The sequence below is a fragment of the Epinephelus fuscoguttatus genome, linkage group LG11, assembly GCF_011397635.1.
Source record: "Epinephelus fuscoguttatus linkage group LG11, E.fuscoguttatus.final_Chr_v1".
Lineage (NCBI taxonomy): Eukaryota > Metazoa > Chordata > Actinopteri > Perciformes > Serranidae > Epinephelus > Epinephelus fuscoguttatus.
The window spans coordinates 198275-222787 of NC_064762.1; the positions used below are offsets into that span (position 1 = coordinate 198275).

Here is a 24513-nt window from a genome sequence, read left to right on the forward strand (position 1 = left end):
AGGGTTTTGTTATTCTTCACCTCCACTAATACTGGTGATATCACACTGAGTTTATTTCACCTGAGTCTGACTCATATTTTAATTTATTTCCACCGAACCAACGAGCTGACTGCGGCTGGTAACTTATTTTGAAGGTGCTGTTGATGTTATTGTTGTTGTCTTTATACAACTTTAAATGTCAATTCTGAAAATGGACTCTGATTTATTTTTATAACAATAGAATATTTTTTATCATCAAGAAGCTGTTTTATCATTTAAAAAATCATACAGTTATCACATATCAGTCATTTTGTTTAATATAGAACTGAGGCGGACATTTTGTCACCATGTTTTCTGACATTTTTATTAATCTTAAAATGCTGTCTTGGAAAATGACAGAAAATATCGAGAACAGCTCACCACGGTTTCACATTTATTTTATCACTGAGAAAGACAAAGGATGTAAAGGTGAGCTGCTGGAGGAGGAAATATGTGATCATATTTAAAGAAAGTTGCCAGTATTTTTTTCTGTCAGTCAGTTATTCCCCAGCTGGTGACCGATGTCTTGGTGATATCTGGTTGTCTTAAGGTTGCTTTACTGGGTGACGAAAATTCAATGTCAGAACAACATCAAATGCCAATGTCAACTAATGTCACTGACAGATGACACTGATATTTTGTTGGTTTTTATTTGTATTGTTAAATAACCAGAATCCAACATCTTCCACACATCTCATGCCAACATCATGTTGACGTAGAATAACATTTAGTTATTAGGTATTAAGAACAAAACTCAACATCTGCAAAACATCATGTTTCCCACCTCTGTGTGGGGAGTACAGTCAAAGAAAGATAACGATTTCAGTCCCCGTTGGTTTTAGTGGCTCTGAGTAATAACTGCAGACTTTTAATTTGAAATGAGCAGAGAGAAGTGAGTTTATCATCAGCAGCAGCTTATCATCTGAGAAATAAAAATAATAACTCATTAACAGTGTGAGCGTCAGTGACTGTGTTTATTAGGGTTTAAAGTTCAGAACGTCTGTCATAAATCAAGTCCTCCTGGTTTTTCACCTCGCCAAAGCTACGGGAGCTCAGAGCTGACACGCCAGGAAAAAAATAAAAACATGAAGAGTTTTTCTGTTATCACTACGTGTTTCTTTTACATTTTATTTTCATGTTCTAACAAAATAATTAATCTTGTTATGACATGAAACATTTCATGTTAATACATGATAATTTAAATTATTGTTACAATGTGAAACTCACTGAAGAAAAGGTGCTGAAGAGCGGGTACAGTGATGAATGTGACTCTTCACCACGACTTGATGAGACAGAGACACTCATCAGTCAGCTGAAGGTTCAAACACCAAACACAGATGGACACACAACATCAAGTGTCAAAAAATCCAATGTTTATTCACATCATTTACAAAAACCAAAGATATAAACCTAAGACAGGCGGCTGGTTCACTGTGACAACATGAACATCTGTGAGTCATCTCTAACAGTCAGAGAAGCCTCTGTGTTCGTCTGCAGCGCAACATCCTGTCCATCAGCCTGTCCATCAGCCTCATCCATTATCCTCATTCACCAGCCCCCTCCATCATCCTCGTCTATCGTCCATCACCCATAGTCCTCGTTCAGGTCCCATTAAAATGTTTCAGATAAGGTGGAAACAGGAAGTCATAGAAGAAAAGTGGTGGATGTGCTGATGGAGACAGACATACAGAGGTGGAGTGCTTTTGTCTCCTGACCAGCTGTAACACTGATAAAACACAGAGAGCTTCTGACGGAGGGTCATGTAGAATCATAGGGTCGTACAGTGGAAACCCTGCAGTCACATGACTCCATGATGGTGGAGGCTCCTGGTCGCTGCTTCCATCAGTTAGTGTGGTGATAATACTCACACCTGTCCTCTGAGGTCCGTCCAAAACAGGACGCTGTTCAACTTCTGTGTCAGTAGATTTGGTTTATTAAAGAAACAGAACATAAAATAATGACAGCAGAAACATCAGATCGGTCCGACCACCATCTTTAACTGTAGGCCTATATCCTTAAACTTTAAAGTTACCATGACAACAGAAATAAATACGTCTGCTGAGTTAGTGCTCGCCATCTTTGTTTTTACCCCTCATCACCTGACGGCAGCATTCGTCCTACCTGTGGCGCTGATTTACCAATTGCGTCCCCCCTCCATGTTTATTGGTCATTTGATTTTAACTGATTAACAGTTGTTTGATGTCACATGACCAAACGGACATAAGGACATATAAACAGACCTGGATACAGCGTCGGAGGCGGGACCTTGTTCATTCATGTCCCAATGCTCATGAAACCAGAAAAGTTCTGTTTTCATGGTATAAAATGATCCTGATGATCAACGCTGCTTCGTTTAAACCTCATCGGGCCCATCGAGCAGGCGCTCCACAGACTGACAGTGGCTGAGTTTATCCAGTCTGTGGCTCCACCTGATTATTTCAGCTGCTGAACTGAAGCGTCAGTTAACCTGAACCAAACATTAGACGGACCAAACAATCTTCAGACGGAGACGTTGGTTCACTTCCTGTTATTTAATCTGAGAGGGACTGAGTCTGCTTCACATCATCAAATTAAATTAAATTAAATTTCAGGGTTAATCCATTTACTACAATATAACGACGCGTTCTCTTCAACACATCTTCCATCCAAACACAGTCTGTTTCAGGAATCAGATAAATAACCTCACACCTACAAATGTAAACACGACGCCCTCATCACCACCAACTCACATGACACCACCGAGTAAACAAACAAACAAACAAACAAACTAAGGCGACTGAGTGAAGTCATGATTGGCACTTTGTCCAAACGGATGTTTATGAACACTGTGACGCTGTGATTAACAGGTTAGAACAGGACGACTGTCTGAGAGGAATGTTTAATGCTCTCATTCATTCACTCATTCATTCATTCACTCACTCTGTCTTTACATGTTGTGAACTTTTCTTTAACGTGCTTTCATTCATTCATGTACTCATTCAGTCATTTTCCTCTTCATCCTGTCACTGCCTCCTCCCTCTGTTACACTAAGCGGGCGGCCATGACACTCCGCGGCAGCTGCTCCATGTGACGTTACAGTTTATGTGTGTGTGTGTGTGTGTGTGTGTGTGCGTGTGTGCGTGTGTGTGTGTGCGCACGCGCGTGTGTGTGTGTGTGTGTTCTCTGTCACTGTAGATCTGCCTGATCCGAACATGTTGACAGGTGTTGGTGGAGTCTGAGTCCAGATGTTTTCCTGACAGTCAGAACGTCACAGCGCTGTGTGAAAACTCTTCATCAGGTCAAACAGACTGTTAAAAACTTCAGGGTCTAACTTCCTGTTTCTGAAATGCTTCGTCCAAATAATACAGAGCTTAACTCGACCATCTTGCTTCTGCCTTGACGCAGGAGGAACATCACCTCCTCGTCTTCCTGTACAAGTTCATGGAAATAAAATGTAGTTCAGAATTGGTCCCCTGGCTCATGTGGTCTTTTCCTTCTGGCTGTCTGTGGCCTCCAAGTGGTGCTGGCCCGGCTCCTGGATGACGTCCTTCTGCTGCTCTTTGAGACGGAGATGTCTCGGTTTGACCGGCAGCGCCACGGCCAGCAGAACGCAGCCGATATGGAGGCTAAAGTACCACGACCTGATGGGGGGAGGGAACAGGTGGAGACACGTCAGGTGAGCCAACACCAAACCTGAGTCAAATCTGAGTTAAACCTGAGTTAATCCTGAGTTACACTGATCAAACCTGAGTTAAACAAAGTTAAACTTGAATTAAACTCGACTCACTGACCTGTAGAACTTGACGGATGGACTCACGGACAGCAGGACAAAAGGCACCACTGTGTAGCAGATGGCGATCTGAGTGGCCGCCCACGTGATGACATCATAGACCAGTTTGTGGGTGGGTGATTGAAGGAAGTACGGCCGAACGTTGTGTCTGACCTGAGAGAACGAAACGTTAACAGTCGGTTAGTTAGTGGGATAATCTGCTAACAGCTCACAGCCAACAGTTAGTTAGCAGTATTAGAAGGTAACAGCTAATGGTGAGTTAGTGGATTATATGCTAACAGCTAACAGTTAGCGGGGACAGTGAGTTAGCAGTATCAGAAGCTAACAGCCAACAGTGAGCTGGCGGATTATATGCTAACAGCTAACAGTTAGCGGGGGCAGCTCACCGCTCTTGCAGCCAGCGTGATGACGATGCCGGTGAGGAAGGTGAGGTAGTAGCCTGGATACGCTCCGTGCCACATGGCTGACAGGATGAAGGTGGCTGCTGTCGGGTGGTAGGGACATCGCTCGTAACACACCCTGTCAGAGGTCAGAGGTCAGACAGAAGAATGTGTCACATGTTATTTCAGCTGGTCTTTACTGTGACGTCACAAACAGCCCCAATGACAGCGAGGGTCTGTGACGCCTCACCGCTGTTAAAAGTTTGTTTGTCATTTCCACAGAAACAAAATGCTGTTTCCGTCGGCCACAGGTGTTCACAACAAACACACACACACACACACACACACACACACACACACACACACAGTTACACACATCACACACACACAGAGGAGAAATAAAAGTACATCAGAGAGGAGCAGAATAAAACAGTGAGATCATCTCAGACAGGTGGTGAACCTGTGCTGTTTCAGGTATTGTAATGTTTCAGTGTCCTGCGTGTGTGTGTGTGTGTGTGTGTGTGTGTGTGTGTGAGGATCTGATGATCTGACCAGATCAATGAGACTTCAGCTTTTAAGAAGACATGTCTCAGGTTTTGGATTCTCGGTATCCGTGGAGATAAAATGAATTCATGGTGACTTACTCATGGACTGAGAGCGTGTCTGTATCTGATGTGACTGTCTGTCCTGTTACTGATCGTCCAGCAGGGGGCAGCAGAGGACCGACCTACACACCTTCACAGGGAGCCAATCACAGAGGGATGATGTCCACTGACATGCCACTGATGTGTTCACTGACAGATCTGAGTCTCATCAGCTGGATGTGTTCAGGTACAGTTTGGTGTCACCGTGCACATCTTCATGTCCTGAACTGGGACTAATGTTTGATGTTTAAAACCCTTGACTGTCTCCGTCTTTACCAACTTAGTCTTTACTAACTTATTATTAAGTTTCTAAATCTTCATTTATTTATTTTCTTATTATTTTATCTCATACTTGTTTTATCTTATCATATTGCCTTTTAGTCTTTTAGTTTTTAGCTCCAGTGTTTCCTCATGGGGGGCCTCCACACTGAGAGGTCTGCCCAGTCTGCCCGTGGGGACGTCGTCCTGGAGATCCCTCAGGTCCGGAGGACTGGGAGGCTCTGCACCATGTGTGGAGTCCACCCCGGTCTGTCTGGGTCGGGGTGGTCTCTGTGGTGGTGCTCCCTATGGCCGTCGGCTGCGACACCTCTCAGTGTGGATGAGCTCCCCATAGGTGGTTCTTTCCTCACCTGGTTCCTCAGTCCCCAGCCATGTTACTGACTATATTGACTGTGTGTGTGTGTGTGTGTGTGTGTGTGTGTGTGTGTTTTTTTTTATGTGGGGGTGGGAGGGGCGGGTTTTCAATATGTATGTAATAGTTTTGTGCATACTTTGTGCTGCATTTTTAATGTATGAAAAGTGCTATACAAATAAAGTTTGATTTGATTCAGTGGAAACTGAAGCATTTCCTGTTGATGACTGCTGTCAGTCTGACCGATGTACTGACACTATGTGGGTCACTGTGAATAAACATCAGTATCAATGATGTGTTCAGACCTTTTGAGCCAGTGTGCTGTCTGGATGTTCCAGTTGTCCAGGAAAACCTTAAAGCTTGTGGCGAGCTGAAACAGAGAGGAGACAATCTGAATCATCAATCAGTCTTTACAGAAGAACAGCAGAGCACAAACGATGGAGTGCCGACAGTGGAGCACTGACAGCGGAGCGCTGATGGTCCTCACCTCGATGTTCAGGATCCTCAGGTTGGAGATCAGGTCCCAGCGAGGAGAGCCGTCACTGTCGTAGCCGTTGAAGCCGAAACCGGCAGCGTTGTTGATGGCGTCAGCTGAGGTCAGAAAGAGATGAGATGGCGTTGGACAGGTGAGACAGTTGAGACAGGTGAGAAAGGTGTTGTCAGACACTCACCCAGTGTCCAGACGAAGTAGTACTTGGGTCTGGTGGTCAGCATGGACAGATACAAGTAGACCACCTGAGCGTAGAACGGCGTGTTGGCGATGAAGTCGTCATCGATGTTTCGCTCTACAGGAAAAACTTTACACACCGACAGGAAGACCAGAAGGCAGAAGAAGGAGGTGGACACCTTACGGACGACCTCGGTCTGAGGAGACACACGTGGACAGTGATTCTGACTTCATCATGATGTCTCACAGACAGACATGTCAACGTCATGTATGTAAAGACATTAATCAGACTGTAGAATCAGACATTATGCAGATGATGTGTTGTTGATCCTGCAGGTCTGATCTGGTCTTCAGCTTCAGTCGAGTTGTTTATATAAACAGACACAAAATACGTCCTGATCATCACTATGAGAATTATCGACTGTCAGATATCTGTGTGAACTGAAGGGACGAGACAGCTGCTGGAGACAGTGTTAAATATTTAGATGTCAGAGTTGAATCTTAGTTTCAGTCATTTAGTCCTCAGTGTGAGTTTTATGTGACAGAATGTTGTAACTAGTGCTGCACGATTAATCTAATCGCAGGCTGTGCGATTACATAACCGCATAAAAGGCTGCGATTTGCGATTTAATGTAAATAAATGTTAATGTGTGTGCCTGCGAATGTCACTGCCTCTCCTGTAGTGTGTGGAGTTTGTTGACATCACGCCCACAAGCTATCCTGGTGTGTGCAGCCGGCGTGCAGCAGTGACCAACACAGACGCTGAAGAAGAGCATGAGCTCAACCATGAACAGGCTGATTTGGTGGCGAAAAAAACATCTGTTACATGGCGATACTTTGGATTCAGGTACGGCAACGTTGAACAGAAAGACGTGCTGTGAGAGTGTAAAAGTTAAAGTCGCCACGTCCTGCGGCAACACGACCAATCTATATCAGCACTTGAGACAGCACAGAGAAAAGTAGGAAGAGTGCATGTGAGAGAAAGACGAGCCGTGTAACGTTAAAGACAAAGAGACAACTGAAAGACACCAGAGCCTCATAAAACAACATCCAAGCACAGTTTTGCAAACATTTGTAAGTGTCATGGGGAAATCATGGACTCCATAACAGACTATATAATAACAAATGAAAAATTGAGCAACTTTGCTCGGTTTCAGCCCAGTTGATACGCTGCTGTGTTGTGCTGTGTGTACAGTGTCGTGCTGCGCTGCTGTGTGAGCAGCGTTTGACTGTGCTCAGTCTGTTGATGGTCACTGACACACTGTCCATAAAATAACTATGTCAGGTCAGGTCAGTGCCCCCTAATATAATGTAAGGAAACACTGAATCAAGCAAGAAGAATAATGATATCATTTATGTATTATATTGTAATCGCAATCGCAAATCGCGATATTGTCCACTCAAATCGCAATCGCACATTTTTATAAAATCGTGCAGCACTAGTTGTAACACAGTTAATCATATAAAGATGAACTCGGTGACATGAGTCTGGATGTTTATATTCCTACTCAGGATGACCTGATATCACAGAATGTTGATATTATTAAATAACAATAATATAAAATGAGTCTAAGTGTTTATAGGAATCAAACTTGGGTTTTGGTTCTGATGGTGTTTGTGGTCCAGTGTCGTACGTTTGGTGATGGCTCGCTCTGCCTCAGCTTGCTGGTGGACTTCCTGTCGGCCTCCTGGTCTCTATGGCGACGGGGTTCTCCCTCGATGAAGGCGATGTAGTCGTTGTAGGAGCAGGTGGGTCCAGCCAGGATCCCCATGAAGTTACAGTTGTAACTGAAGTACTCCAGGAGACTGGGCATCCTCCTGAACACACGAACACATATAACCAGTAAGACTCTGCTCACCTGATTGGTGTCTACACTGGGAGCTGTGATACACACTGACGCTGTACGTCATGACCTCCTGGTATCATGTTTCATCAGAGCTGAATCAGTTTGTCCTCGGACTTTACTGGACTGTTTCTTTCTGTAGCTGCATTATACTTCAGTCCTACCTCTACATCTGTCAGCAGTCGTTACTCTGCAGGAAACCGATGAGCAGAATTATAAAATGTAAAATAACAGTGTAATGCAGTGTTTCTCTACAAACCAACCTGATGGCTAAAATCTTTTGTCCTGCCGTCAGATGTTCTTCTTTTCGAGCCATTCCTGTTCCACAGAAAAAAATACACATGAACATGATCAGATATGAACCTTCAGACAGGTCTGCTCTGCACATCGCCACGTGATCATCTCACCATCGTGGATCTCAAACGCCAGGCTGGTGATCTTCTGTGTGATCACCATCATCGGCCTGCAGAGACAATGACAGGGTCAAAGGTCAGAAACGAAATGGGTCAGACAGAGCAGAGGAAGATGCAGTCTGGACGAGGAGATGTCATCTCACCCTGTGAAGTCAGCGGAGTACATGCCGTAGTCAAAGACATAGACTCTGGTGATCTGACACAGACTCAGATAGCTGAGTGCCACCACCAGGCAGTATCTGAAAACAACACACACACACACACACAAAACGTGTAGTTTCTCTGATATCCACCAGGAGGCAGTGTCCATGTTTAACATCATGTGTACAGCCTGGGACACACACAGGTCTGGTCTCTAGACATAATGTCGACATTGATAAAGTTATAAATCAGATCAGATAAATCAATATATATCAGATGATGAGAAAAAATATGTTCAAATGAATTAAAATGCAGCCGTAGCCGGGAGTCACGTAACCCAGAGTTGGAGAATGGCAGCCTGAAAATTGGCCCCTGACATTGTGGCATTTAAACTTGTACAAAAAAACCATACTGGAGCGACACAACGTTAATATATCCTGAGCCAATATAATTCAGTCAAAATGCCAGGAAGCAAGAACACCGCAAGCAAAGGCTCAACTGCGAAGAATTCCTCCTCGTATGTCCCATACGATTCTGTCTCAGACCGTGCTAGCAAAGCAGCCAAACAGATGACTCCTAGCGCTAGCAGCGCCAAGCTAACAGCATGGCTAACAGCTGTAGATACGGCTAATGACACCGTCCACTGCAGTGTTAGCTGTGCCAAGCTAACAGCAGCCACGGCTAATGAGACTCTCTCAGACAATGAACCACAAAAGGTCGCTGCTGACATCGCTAACATATACAGCCTTCTCTCAGAAATCTCAAGTGGGCACAACAATAAACTGCATGGAATCCACAGAGCCACCAGCCACCCAAGGCTATAGTGGCCAGGTTCCTGCGCTATCAAGACCGGGATCGGATTATGCAAGCAAAACAAAAGGAAACAAAGGGAAGCTGACATGAAGAGGACATCATATTATGATATTCCCAGACTACTCCAAGGCTGTGAACAACAAGCACCGAAAGGTCAAATAATGTCATGAAATGCTTCATGAACACCACATAGGATTTTCACTGTGCTACCCGGCTGTGCTGGTTATCAACCCCAAAGGCGAGGGAGGACGGCGTGGGAGTTTGACGACCCGAAAAAAGCCCTGGAATATATCGGGACCCTGTGACTGGCGTAGCCCCCTACACTTTACCACTGAGCGGACATAATAATATGGGTTTATAACACGCTCCCCACTGCCTGCACACAGTTGATGTGCATATACACCCCTCCAAGACGGACAGAATAGCTGACTTTTATTCACACTAAATGAAACCAGGTAACGACCATTTCTGTTCGTTATGTTATTTTAAGTGTATAATATGTAGGTCATTATAGTCTGTTCAGGGACCTGGAGTTTTGCCACATAGCAGTCTATACATCCTGTTGTTGAACTGGGATACGACCAGACTCATACAGTTCTGCTGTGTTTGTATCCTGTTCTGAATGGATATTTTTGTCTCCACAAAGTATCGGCGTCTAACACCTTTTATTGGTTATACATTTATAGGTTTAGCTAAAACAGGGATGGTTTGCAGTACATATATGTTTATGTCAATTTTCTTCTGCTGTCCCTGGGTGGGTATGCAAAGTTAAAAGCTGTTACGCTTATTTAAAAACATAAGTGCGTCACTGTACAGATTAGCCACACTGGTTAGATTTTTTTATAGCAGCTTATCTCTATGAGTCGCGGACCATAGTCTTTTTGTTTAGAGCTCAACGCAGTGTTAGTTGTCTTTTTGAGCATTACTTCACTACTGTACTGTTAACTAATGGGCTGGTTTCACCCTGGTTTGAACTGGGAAGGGGGGACAGGCAGGGTGACGATATTTCCCCGGGTCTCTTCGCACTGGTCCTCGAACCCCTAGCCATCCACCTGGATCTGTCAGTTCCTGGGATATGAATTGGTCACTCAAACTACAAGCTTATGTTATATGCAGACGATATTCTTATTTTGTCTCTGAGCCTGAGCACTCTCTGCCTGCATTATCCAAAATTTTAGATACATTTTCCCACCTCTCAGGTTACAAAGTTAACTGTCTGAAATCCAAAGCCCTCCCCTTAACCTTACATTGCCCTAGTACCATGTTCCAGAGAGAAAACTTTTCCTGGCCTAGCGATGGCATCAAATACCTGGGTGTCACTAAATTAGCAGATCCAGTAAGGTCAATATTGAACCTGTGTTGGACCAATTTTCAGCAGATATTGGAAGGTGGACCCCTCTTTTCTTATCATTGTGGGGGGAAGCCAATGTTTTGAAAACGGTCTGTGTACCCAAGTTTAATTACCGTATATTTTCAAATAGTCGCCTGGTGGCAAATAGCCGCCGGGCACCTAATAGCCGCTGGGGGTTTGACCCCATTTTGCGTATTAAATGCCGATCCGATTAAACTCCCGGGGGATTATTTCCTCATTCATTGCCTCATGGCTGTCCCTCCTTGAGGGACTGTTTGCGCTTTTACGCATGGGTTGGTGGTGAAGTGGTGCACATGACTCGTGCTACGGACGGACGGACAGCCACGTATCTAAAACAGGTAATACATCTGGCAACATCTTTCCCACATCAAATATCCGTGATCACCAACACCCGCGTGCGTAAAAGCGCACACAATTCCGTGTCCTCTCACCACGGATGCTGTGATTTGATGGTCCGGTACTCACTGTAGCCCACTCTTATAAGACCCAATAATAATAATAAGAAGAAGAAGAAGAAGAAGAAGAAGTTAGTGTGGACCTATATGCCATGCCTTTTAATAAAATTACCAGAAGAGTTCGCTGAAAAACAGGTAATGTCAGCCTGAATTACTCGGATGTGTCCCTGGTGAAAATCACTGACATGCATGGGGAATACAGCTTCTACAGGCTCGCCATAGCTCACTGTCAGGACTCAGGGACCAGAATTCGGGATGGCAGACCGTCGGAATGGTGATATTTCAGTGTGGGCCTGTAACTGTTGGTTAAATGGCCCGTTCGGTTGGCCAGTTGACCAAGGTGGGTTGGGTATTCCAAACTTATTGTTATATTACTATGCCTTTGGCCTCAGACACCTTGTCCACTGGTGTCTGCCCCCTGAGCGTGCCCACTCTGTGATGTTCTCCCACCCTTTCATTTCATTACAGCAGCACTGTCCAAGGAGGCTCAGACCTCACCAATACTTATAAATATGCAATGGATTTGGAGAAGAATTTCAATTAAGCTCGACTTTAATCCCTGCTTGAACCTGTCAGCAGGTATCTGGCTGAATCCTGAGTTAAATATAGAAAATATACCATTCCAGGGTTCAACGCTAAGGTTTTTTTTCACTTGCCCAGTCAGCAAGTTGGTCAGAGATCTACTTGCCCGAAGTCAGTTTTTACTTGCCCTATAAAAATTGTTTAATTTAAGCGGCTATCAAATAACAAAGACTGCAGTTATTTTTATGTTATGTAATCTTTATTCACACTGTATTTATTAATTAAAACAACATATGTCATGTATTGTAGCTTAATTCCTACACAAATATGACAGTGTCAGGACTTAAAGTGAAAAATTTGTCAATCGTTCATTCGTCAATCGTCTATAATTTTGCGCCCTACTTGAGCCATGCCCACCTCTATTTATTTTTCACCCCTCTCTCCAGTTCTGCTGTATTAACACCAGGTTTAATATATTTTGCTTCCATCTCTCTGCCCTGCTCTACTCTACTTCAACGCTACTTAGCTCTCTCTCTACTCTACCAGTAGACTACCACATCCACCTGTTGAACAAAACGCACAGCAGTGTTTCCCCTAGGATGGAGTTGTAGCAGCGGAGGTGAAGCACACACATGAAAAATAATTTTCATGTGTGAAACTTTTTTGTATGCTTGCAAAGCACAGCCTGCTGGGATGTTTCTGTGTATCTACTGGCACCAGAAGGGCTCTTTAGGACTAAGTGCATACAGTACATGTGTGCACAGTAATGAGCAGGTGAAATGTCTGTCTAGCTTACATATGAGGTGTCTCAAGATTTAGGAACATACAATTTTATTGAATATAATAAAGTAAAAAGTCACTTGACATGCTGCTGTTTTGTGCTGTGACCTATTTAAGTGCTGGAAGTTGTTATTTACATGACAACGCCTGAACGCAACACAAGCTCAGCATGAGTGCCGCGCTGCTGTGCGAGCGGCGTGTTTGTCTGTGCGTAACAGCAGTCTGTTGATGGTTATTTACACACTGTCCATTTCAATAACTTTGTCAGCTGACAAACTGCACCGGGCTCGGGGTCAGGTTTGGTCAGGAAAATGCGGCCCGAGCCGCTCTAGCGTGCTCACCTGTGTGTGTGGCGGAACTCTGCCATGCGCGATGCAGAGAGCAGAGGAGAATTGTTAACGCGTGACCATGTAGAGACAGAAATGACACGATGACATAACACCATAAATAGTATATTGTTATGTTATTATATGAAGCGTCCGTCGCGCAAAATAATATCAATGGGGGCTGTGGGCAGGACATTGTTACACAGCTGTGCCTGTGACTTCAGGCAGAGAGACCGCTGCATCAGAGCCAAAGGAGCACGTTTTAAAATACATTTATTTTATCAATTAGTTATTAACTTTTACTTTTTTTAGCAACTTGCCCGATCGGGCAAGTGAGTTGTTACATGCCCGACCTTGAGTTTTACTTGCCCCAGGCAATCGGGCAATCCTTATTGTTGAGTGCTGCATTCCTTTGGCAACAGTGGGTTGAAAAGGGTATTCTTGTATTGGGTGATTTATATGATGGTGGCATATTGAAATCATTCACGGCACTGGTACAGCAGTTCGGCCTCCCTCAACAACAGTTTTGGAGATATCTTCAGATTAGGCATCTCCTATCCCAAACCTTTAACTCTACTATAACATCCCTTCCACGCTCTGATGTTCTCTCCTTTATGATTAAGGTGTTTGGTTCAAGTCATGAGACCTAAAAATATTACTCCCTGTTGCTTACAGGTTCAAATAGCAAGGGCTGCAATTTTAAGTCAGCCTGGGAGACAGAGCTCAATCTTTCATATACAGAGGAGAAACAACATCTTAAAGCACTAGAAGAAAATATCAAGGAAACTTAGAACAAGACTAGTGCAGTTTAAAATAATTAACAGAGTATATTGGTCCCCCTCAAGGCTACACAGAGTGAAATTAAGGGACAGCCCGAATTGTGGGGGAAGCACTGGTACACTCCTCCACATGCTGTGGTCCTGCCCAGTTGTACAAAAATTCTGGTTAGCCATACATGAGAATATCAAATTGATCCTTAAATCTGATATTCCATTCTGCCAAAGCCTGTTTGTTCTGAGTGACCCTCTTCCTCTTAAAACTCTCCCTGCAGCTCAGGCAGACTGAGTCCAGACAGCACTTATGCTGGGGAGAAAGCTCATAGTTACAGACTGCTACAGACAGCTAGAGTGTGCTTCTCCTAGCTGGGTACTGTGGCAGCAGACGAGGGCCTTTACTTTAGGCTCACCAATCAGGTGGAGAAATATCATGATAAGTAGGCAAAATACATCTCTTTTATTCATGAACCCTGACAATTTATGTTAACATATTGGCTCATATCCCAGAGAATAATTTAGATCTTTGTTAAAATAATAACCTAAGTATCTGCCAGTGAAACTTCCTATATGGCTTGTGTATCATTTTATGTCTTTATTTTCTGTCAGTTTGTGTTTTCCTTTAGTTAGTTTCAGTGCTATCTGCTCCTTAGCCATAACATTTTGTAACTTTCTATTCCATGTGTCCTGTCTCACAGCCCTGTGTTGTTGTGCCTTGTTCAAAAGAAAACAACAAAAACTACTGATCACATAAAGTATCAGATGATGAAGATGTTTCTTTGATGCTCAGTGTCACAGAGGACTTTTCTTCATCACTACAAACGGGATCTGAGGCTCCTCTGCACCACTAGACTGTTACTGACTCTGTCGGTCAACCATCTGATCATCAGACTGTCTGTTTGTTACATCCGTGATCACATGACATCCCATGATGTCACATGATGAAGAGTGAGGATGAGGAGGAACCTGTGAAGCTCACTTGTGCATGTGTTCGACTCCGGTCAGGATCATGATGCCATAGGTGAGTCCGCTCTGAACCAGGAAGTGAAGGGCGTACCTGGGACACACAGGAAGTTCAAACATCAGTCAGACAGATGCAGTTTATCTTGTTATTACTTTGTTTATCTTTAAAGGAAGAAAATTAAAAACTGTTTATATGATTTAAAGAACTTTGTCCTTCAGTCAGAACAGACACAGTTTATCTTGTTATTACTTTGTTTATCTGCGTGATGATATAATCTGAACACGGACGTCTGTTTCCAGTCAGAACTGAAACTCTTCCTAATGATACTCTGACTGCAGAGAACAGTGTTTAAATTAATGTCACACTCAGCTGTGCTCTGGATTTAAAGCTGGATTTAAAACAGCAAGCTAACATGCTAACAGTGTGAACTTAACGTCTACAGGCTGTAACACTCTGAAGATTCTCCTCAGTAACAAACTGGATGTGACTCCTCACTGTGACATCAGACCAGATGTTAAATCCGATGTTAAATCAGGTCTTAAATTAGGTCTTAAATGAGATGTTGAATCAGGTCTTAAATTAGGTCTTAAATGAGATGTTAAATCAGGTCTTAAATTAGGTCTTAAATGAGATGTTGAATCAGATGTTAAATCAGATCTTGAATTAGGTCTCAAAGCAGATGTTAAATCATTTGTTACACAGACCTTAGATCAGATGTTAAATCAGATCTTAAATTAGGTCTCAAATCAGATATTAAATCATATCTTAAATCAGATGTTAAATCAGATCTTGAATTAGGTTTTAAATCGGATTTTAAATTAGGTCTCAAATCAGATGTTAAATCATTTGTTAAATCAGATCTCAGATCAGATCTTAAATCAGATTTTAAAATATGTCTTAAATCAGATGTTAAATTAGGTCTTCAATCATATGTTGAATCAGATGTTTAATCAGATCTGAAATCAGGTGCTTTCAATCAGATGTTAAATCAGATCTGAAATTAGGTCTTAAAACAGATCTGAAATTAGATCTTATGTCAGATGATAAATCATTTGTTACAGAGACCTTAGATCAGATCTTAAATCAGACCTTAGATCAGATGTTAAATCAGATCTTAGATCAGATGTTAAATCAGATGTTAATTTAGGCCTTAAATCAAATGTTAAATCATTTGTTAAATCAGATTTCAGATCAGATGTTAAATCAGATCTTAAATTAGGTTTTAAATCAGATGTTAAATTAGATCTTCAATCATATGTTAAATCAGGTGTTAAATCAGATCTGAGATCAGATGTTAAATCAGATGTTAATTTAGGCCTTATATAAGATGTTAAATCAGATCTTAAATTAGGTCTCAAATCAGATATTAAATCATATCTTAGATCAGATGTTAAATCAGATCTTAAATCAGATCTTGAATTAGATTTTAAATCAGATGTTAAATTAGGTCTTAAATCAGATGTTAAATCAGATCTTAAATTAGGTCTCAAATCAGACGTTAAATCAGATCTGAAATTAGGTCTTAAAACAGATCTGAAATTAGATCTTAAGTCAGATGATAAATCATTTGTTACACAGACCTTAGATCAGATCTTAAATCAGACCTTAGATCAGATGTTAAATCAGATTTTAAAATATGTCTTAAATCAGATGTTAAATTAGGTCTTCAATCATATGTTAAATCCTATGTTAAATCAGATCTTAGATCAGATGTTTAATCAGATCTGAAATCAGGTGCTTTCAATCAGATGTTAAATCAGGTGTTTATTCAGGTCTTAAATCATTTGTTAAATCAGACCTTAGATCAGATGTTAAATCAGATCTTAGATCAGATCTAAGATCAGATACTAAATCAAATGTTGAATCAGATCTTAAGTCAGATGTTACATTAGGCCTTATATCATATGTTAAATCAGATCTTAAATTAGGTCTCAAATCAGATATTAAATAATTTGTTAAATCAGATGTTACATTAGGCCTTATATCATATGTTAAATCAGATGTTAAATCAGATCTTAGATCAGATGTTAGATCAGATGTTAAATCAGATCTTAGATCAGATGTTAAAACAGATGTTAAATCAGATATTAAATCAGATGTTAAAACAGATCTTACAATATGTCTTAAATCAGATCTTAGATCAGATGTTAGATCAGATGTTAAATCAGATCTTAGATCAGATGTTAAAACAGATGTTAAATCAGATATTAAATCAGATGTTAAAACAGATCTTACAATATGTCTTAAATCAGATCTTAGATCAGATGTTAAAACAGATGTTAAATCAGATGTTAAAACAGATCTTACAATATGTCTTAAATCAGATGTTAGATCAGATGTTAGATCAGATGTTAAATCAGATCTTAGATCAGATGTTAAAACAGATGTTAAATCAGATATTAAATCAGATGTTAAAACAGATCTTACAATATGTCTTAAATCAGATCTTAAATTAGGTCTTAAATCAGATGTTAAATCAGGTGTTAAACCAGATCTTAGATCAGATGTTAAATCAGATCTTAAATAAGGCCTTGAATCGGATGTTAAATCAGTTCTTAATCAAATCTAAGATCAGATCTTAAATCAGGTCTTATATTTAGACCTTAAATCAGATCTTAAATCAGAACTTAAACCAGATCTCACCAGCCGAAGCAGAAGAGAGCGAAGTAGAGTCCCAGTAACGTTGCCACCACGTGTCTGATGAAGGGACTGGTTTTACTGGGATGAAGGAAGAGACGAAACCAGAAGGCCGACAGCAAAGCACAGAGCTGACACACCACGAAGTTCACCTGCACACAAAACACAGGGACTAAAACACACAGCTGCACGTTCACAGTTACTGTTACTGTTAAAGTACTGTTAAGTACTGTTACTGTTACTGTTAAAGTACTGTTACTCTTAAGTACTGTTAAAGTATTGTTACTGTCACTGTCACTGTTACTGTTAAAGTACGGTTACTGTTACTGTTAAGTACTGTTAAAGTATTGTTACTGCCACTGTCACTGTTAGTGTTACTTTTACTGTTATGGTTAAAGTACTGTTACTGTTAAGTACTGTTAAAGTATTGTTACTGTTACTGTTACTGACAGCAGGATCGGAACTGTTACTGTTAAAGTACTGTTACTCTTAAGTACTGTTAAAGTATTGTTACTGTCACTGTCACTGTTACTGTTAAGTACTGTTACTGTTACTGTTAAGTACCGTCACTGTTAAGTACTGTTAAAGTATTGTTACTCTTACTGACAGCAGGATCAGAACTGTTACTGTTAAAGTACTGTTACTGTTAAGCACTGTTAAAGTATTTTTACTGCCACTGTCACTGTTAGTGTTAGTGTTAGTGATACCGTCACTGTTACTGTTAGTGTTACTGTTAAGTACTGTTACTGTTACTGTTACCATCACTGCCACTGTCACTGTTACTGTTACTGTTACCATCACTGTCACTGTTACTGTTAGTGTTACTGTTACTGTTACCGTCACTGTTACTGTTAGTGTTACTGTTAAGTACTGTTACTGTTACTGTTACCATCACTGCCACTGTTACTGTTAGTGTTACGGTTACCGTTACTGTTACTGTCAGTGTTACTGTTAAGTACTGTTACTGTTACCATCACTGCCACTGTTACTGTTAGTGTTACTGTTACCGTCACTGTTACTGTCAGTGTTACTGTTAAGTACTGTTACTGTTACTGACAGCAGGATCAGTACTGTTACTGTTAAAGTACTGTTACTGTTAAGCACTGTTAAAGTATTGTTACTGTTACTGACAGCAGGATCAGAACTGTTACTGTTAAAGTACTGTTACTGTTAAGTACTGTTAAAGTATTTTTACTGTCACTGTCACTGTTACTGTTACGTCACTGTTACTGTTAGTGTTACTGTTAAGTACTGTTACTGTTACTGTTAAAGTGTGGTTACTGTTAAGTACTGTTACTGTTACTGTTAAATACTGTTACTATCAAGTACTGTTAAAGTATTGTTACTGTTACTATTACTGTTACTGACAGCAGGATCAGTACTGTTACTGTTAAAGTACTGTTACTCTTAAGTACTGTTAAAGTATTGTTACTGTCACTGTCACTGTTACTGTTAAGTACTGTCACTGTTAAGTACTGTTTAAGTATTGTTACTGATACTGACAGCAGGATCAGAACTGTTACTGTTAAAGTATTTTTACTGTCACTGTTACTGTTAGTGTTACTGTTAAGTACTGTTACTGTTACTGTTAAAGTACTGTTACTGTTAAGTACTGTTAAAGTATTGTTACTGTCACTGTCACTGTTACTGTTACTGTTACTGTTAGTGTTACTGTTAAGTACTGTTACTGTTACTGTTAAGCACTTTTACTGTTAGTGTTATTGTTACTGTCACTGTCACTGTCAGTGTTAGTGTTAGTGTTAGTGTTAGTGTTATTGTTACGGTTACGGTTAAAGTACTGTTACTATTAAGTACTGTTACTGTTAAGTACTGTTAAAGTATTGTTACTGTTATTGTTACTGACAGCAGGATCAGTACTGTTACTGTTAAAGTACCGTCGCTGTCACTATAACTGTTGCTGTTACTATAGTCTCTATATACAGACTCTACATTCAGTGAATGTAGAGTCTGTAGGCAAACCCCGGAGATCTTGCCTCCGGAAGAAGAGCGGAAGAGCCCTGGTCTCCAGTTGTAGGTTGTTTGTAGTCTGCTTGATATTGACCAATCACGTTTGAGCCAAAACTCTGAATCCATCGCAATGGTTCAGCATATTTACTTACATATAAACGAAAGTCGGTAACGGAAATTCGCCTCCTCCGCCCAAATCAAACCGGAATGCCAAAAAATCAGGGGTCTGCCCCCAGAGGCTGTATCGCCATCTGCCAGAAGTCAGACACCAAATACAGCCAATGGTTTCCGAGAATGCTGTTACTGTTACTGACAGCTGGATCAGTACTGTTACTGCTACTGTTACTTTAACTGTTAAAGTACTGTCACTGTTACTGACAGCTGGATTATTTCTGCTAATAATAGTACTAACACACAGCTGAAGGTTCACAGGTACTGTTGCAGAGTAACTGTACTCCAGTACCACACCGGGACGTGGACTGAGTGTCAGATTAAGTTTCAGTGTTTTACTGAAGGAAACATCATCAGACTACTTTTACTCCTGTGCTGTACAGATGTGAGATACTCAGTACATTCACTGAAGTACTTTACTGGAGTATAATTTTGAGGTACATGTACAGACAGGTGTATTCGAATAGGTGGGTGTAGTCTTCAAACCAGATCAGATCAGATCAGACCAGACCAAACCAGACCAGACCAAATCAGATCAGATCAGATCAGACCAGGCCAAATCAGATCAGACCAGACCAGATCAGATCAAACCAGATCAGATCAGATAAGATCAGACCAGATCAAATCAGATCAGATCAGACCAGACCAGACCAGATCAGATCAAACCAGATCAGATCAGACCAGATCAAACCAGATCAGACCAGACCAGATCAGATCAAACCAGATCAGACCAGATCTGATCTGATCTGATTAGATCAGACCAGATACACACACTGGGTGTGGTTCCATGATGGCTTCTCATTCCGAATGAAATAAATCTGAATGAAATCATTCTGAATTAAAGTCTTTCCAGGTAGTTTACATGGGAGATATTCATTCTGGATGAGGGTTTACACAGAGATCAGTTTAATCGCCTTTATTCAGGTCTGTGCAAGGTTTGGGGCAGGGAAGGTTTCTGATTGGATAGGGGGCGGGGCGGATGTTACGTGTTTACGTTTACCGGAAGAAAACACTGTAGTCCTCGCTCCGGATAACAAGATGGCTTGTTTTGCTTATATTCTTGAAGCAGCAGTACGACAACAACCTTGTTCTGCTAATGCCTCGTCTGTTGAGGAGGAGAAGGGAGATAGAAGACCGTGCTGTGGCGAATGGAAACCGGTGAGTGCAACGAGTCCGACTGCTCTATCTCAGCCCGTTGCTATGCGAGCTATATACAGTTTGTGTCCTGATCTAATCTGATCTGATCTGGTCTGCAGCGTGCAGACTCCTTCACCCGTATGTCATTATGACACTGTACATGAATGACCTCCTGTATGAACATATGATCCACCTGTATGATGGGTGGGGCAGCAGTAGCTCAGTCCACAGGGACTTGGGTTGGGAACCGGAGGGTCGCCTGTTCAAGTCCCTGTCCAGACCAAATATGGAGCGTGGACTGGTGGCTGGAGAGGTGCCAGTTCACCTCTTGGCTTTGAGCAAGGCACCGAACCCCCCAACCGCTCGGGGCGCCTCACCAAGGGCAGCCCCCTCACTCTGACATCTCTCCACTTTGTGCATGTATAGGTCCTGTTTGTGCATGTGTGTCTTTCAGACCTGTGTGTAATTGACAAGCAAGAGTGAAAACATTGAATTTCCCCTCAGGGGGATTAATAAAGGAAATAAATGTCATTATGACATCACCTGCAGTATAAACACACAGGTAGACCATCACTCTGATCTCTACAGTGGACGAGGTCAAAGTTCTGATTCATGTACACGTTCTGCATCAACAGATAAAGTTCTGCAAACAGTTTTATAAAGAGTCCAGTGTTTCCCAACCTGAGGGGCCGGGCCCTGCAGATGGTCGCCACATAAACCTGACAGGTAAGTTTTTGTTATAACTGAAGGAGCTGATTTAATCTTTAATGATGCTTCTTATTTTATGATTCATCAAATTATTTTCAGTGTAAAATTCTATAATACATGACAAAAATCACGTCACATACAGTCTTGACAAAAAGTGATGTCTATACTGAAGTTAAATGTTTCTGAAAATGTTACTTTGTTCTGTGACATGTCGCGATGTGACGCAACGCATTTATCTTTAAATTAGGGACTGTTCGTTATTTATGGGGGGGTGCATAAAGGTGGAGGCTTGTTAAATAATATTTTAATCATTGAGGAGGGACTGATGTTTTTATTTTGGCTGAGGGAGGGACATACACATTTAAATAGTTGTATTTTGTTTTTATTTTACTGCAGATTTTTCAAGAAAACTTTTGGTGATTCTTCAAAGTTTGGTGATAAATTTTGGCCTGTTTTCTTTAAAAATCACCAACATGACACATTTATCATCCAGAAACTGTAAAAACAGAATATTGTTGGATTTTCAGATTTTGGACGGTCCCTCACAAAACGTCATGGACAACAAACGCTTCAGTCAGAAAAAACAAACACACATAACCAAATCGGATGTGACAATAATGACTCTTCATCAGAGTCACTTTATTCTACGTTTCATTTTAAATTTGGCCAAAAATAAAGCGTTCGTATGATGAGACTGAAAAACTGAGACTTTTTAACTTTTAACTTCCAAACATCAAAAATCTAAAAACTGATTCATGGTGGGGAGTCATGGACCGCAGCCCCCCTGATAAACACAGAACAGTCCCTTAGACTCAGTGACAGAATAATAACCTGATAATAATAACTGTTGGTGTGATGCATGTTATAGTGGGGCCTCATGGGAGGTTAGAAACATCCTGTGATGAGACTGAGACCAGCTGACCTCAGATCTGATCAGTCAAATGACATCAGAGTTATTTCATCATGTCTGAACCACACGCACACGCGCACACGCACGCACGCGCACACACACACCCTGCTGTCTTGTCTTCCCACCAACGACACCAGATAAATCGGTGTTAACGGTACTGGCTCGGTCACCGGGCTCTGTGAGCGCAGTCTCCAGGCCTCCGTCCATCTTTAACGGCCCGTCGTTTCACCGCGGCTCTGACGCTTTGTGTGTCCGCTCATGTCGCTCTGAGCTCGTTGTGTGTGGGAGCCAGCGGCCGGTGTCCGCCCCGGAGCCTGTCCGGGGCTCCGGCGGGTCTTACCTGGTCCAGCGGCAGGTTGGTGAGCTCGCTGACCGGCTGCAGGAGGCTGGAGCCGGTGCAGGCCGTGGATCGGCTCTCCTCTTCAGCGGCCATGGCTCCGTGTCTGCGGCCGGGTCTGCGACTCCTGTGTCCGGCTGCAGCGGCTCAGAGGCGGCGGTGGAGGCTCCGTGATCCGCCGACAGTCCGTCTGTCTGTCTGTGTGTGTGTGTCTGTGCGTCCTGCTGCTGCCGCTGCTGCTGATGATGATGCTCTTTCCTCTTCTTCTTCCTGTTCCTCCTCCTCGTCCTCCTCAGTCTGGATGTCTCCCCCCCTCCTCCCTCTGAGCCCCCCGACACCCCCCCCCCCCCCCACCAATTCTGCTCCCCTTCACATCCATCATCTCCTCCTCCTCCTCCTCCTCCTCCTCCTTCTTCTTCTTCTGTTTTCCTCCTCCTCTCTCCATCCTCCTCTTCATCTCTTTGTTTCTCTTCTCTCAGTATCCTCCTCCCCTTCCTCCTCCTCAGCCTCTTCTTCACTCCCCTTCTGTCTCTTCTGTCTCCTCCTCTTCCTCATATGCTGTGTCAGTCCTGGTACTGGAGGGACCAGAACTCAGTGGGCCCCTGAGCACAGACATGTTGAGACTGAGGCCTGATGTCACCGTGAACACTGTATGTCGACAGTTCAGCTGCGTTCACACCTCATCAGGTGAAGTCTGGATCAGCAGCAGGGCTGTAGGGTCCAGGAGGGCGGAGCCCACCTGTCCACCATGCTGCTCTCAGACACTGGTCATCATTGTGAAGCTGTGATCACATGACCAATGTGCTGACGGGGTGTAAAGGTTTAACGTGTCAGGATGAAGGTCGGAGGTCAAACAGACACAGGAATGTCTCTGAGGAGACCAGTGTGTGTGTGTGTGTCCTGTCTCTGAGTGACGCCAAGTTGTAGGAGCCATAAATTCATTGGAGGAATTCATCTTGTTTGATTGACACATTTTAAGGTGGTTTATATTTGTGTATGGTTCCATGTTTGTTGTTGTTGTTCTGGGATATTTATTAATATTGTTGTGATGATGTCAGAGGGAGGGTAGGGTCACAGGAGTGTGGGCGGTGACCTGTAGGCACCTCCTGTTCACCTGTGTGGAGTGAGAGTGTGGGTGTGTCACTGGATTTTTCACTGAGTGAACTTTTCTCTGTCGGCTGTGAGCAGTTTGAGTTTGTGCTCGTTATAATGACCTGATATCAGTCAGTAGTACATTTAAATTATTTAAACAATAATACATTTAAGTAATTTAAACAATAATACATTTAAGTAATTTGAACAATAATAAATTTAAGTAATTTAAACAATAATACATTTAAGTAATTTGAACAATAATACATTTAAATAATTTAAACAATAATACATTTAAGTAATGTGAACAATAATACATTTAAATAGTTTAAACAATAATACATTTAAGTAATTTGAACAATAATACATTTAAGTAATTTAAACAATAATACATTTAAGTAATTTGAACAATAATACATTTAAATAATTTAAACAATAATACATTTAAGTAATTTGAACAATAATACATTTAAATAGTTTAAACAATAATACATTTAAGTAATTTAAACAATAATACATTTAAATAATTTGAACAATAATAAATTTAAGTAATTTAAACAATAATACATTTAAGTAATTTGAACAATAATACATTTAAATAATTTAAACAATAATACATTTAAGTAATTTGAACAATAATACATTTAAATAATTTAAACAATAATACATTTAAGTAATTTAAACAATAATACATTTAAATAGTTTAAACAATAATACATTTAAATAATTTAAACAATAATACATTTAAATAATTTAAACAATGATACATTTAAGTAATTTGAACAATAATGCATTTAAATAATTTAAACAATAATACATTTAAGTAATTTAAACAATAATACATTTAAGTAATTTGAACAATAATACTAGGAAGTAATTTAAACAATAATACATTTAAGTGATTTGAATAATAATACATTTAAATAATGTAAACAATACATTTAAGTAATTTGAACAATAATACATTTAAGTGATTTGAACAATAATACATTTAAATAATTTAAACGATAATACGTTTAAGTAATTTGAACAATAATACTA

The 24513-nt window shown here is 41.3% G+C and overlaps 1 protein-coding gene across 1 annotated transcript; it reads right to left on the reverse strand.

Annotated features, from left to right (window-relative positions):
- Nucleotides 1-1363: 1363 nt before the first annotated feature.
- Nucleotides 1364-22701, reverse strand: mboat2b (membrane bound O-acyltransferase domain containing 2b). Its single transcript, XM_049590800.1, has 13 exons — nucleotides 22384-22701; nucleotides 17156-17301; nucleotides 14528-14605; nucleotides 8510-8605; nucleotides 8361-8416; nucleotides 8217-8271; nucleotides 7744-7927; nucleotides 6114-6306; nucleotides 5930-6033; nucleotides 5748-5812; nucleotides 4174-4306; nucleotides 3789-3940; nucleotides 1364-3638 (listed from the first exon to the last, which is right to left on the reverse strand). Exons 1-13 carry the CDS (start codon nucleotides 22474-22476, stop codon nucleotides 3476-3478), a joined length of 1518 nt encoding a protein of 505 aa, XP_049446757.1. The 5' UTR covers nucleotides 22477-22701; the 3' UTR covers nucleotides 1364-3475.
- Nucleotides 22702-24513: the final 1812 nt, after the last annotated feature.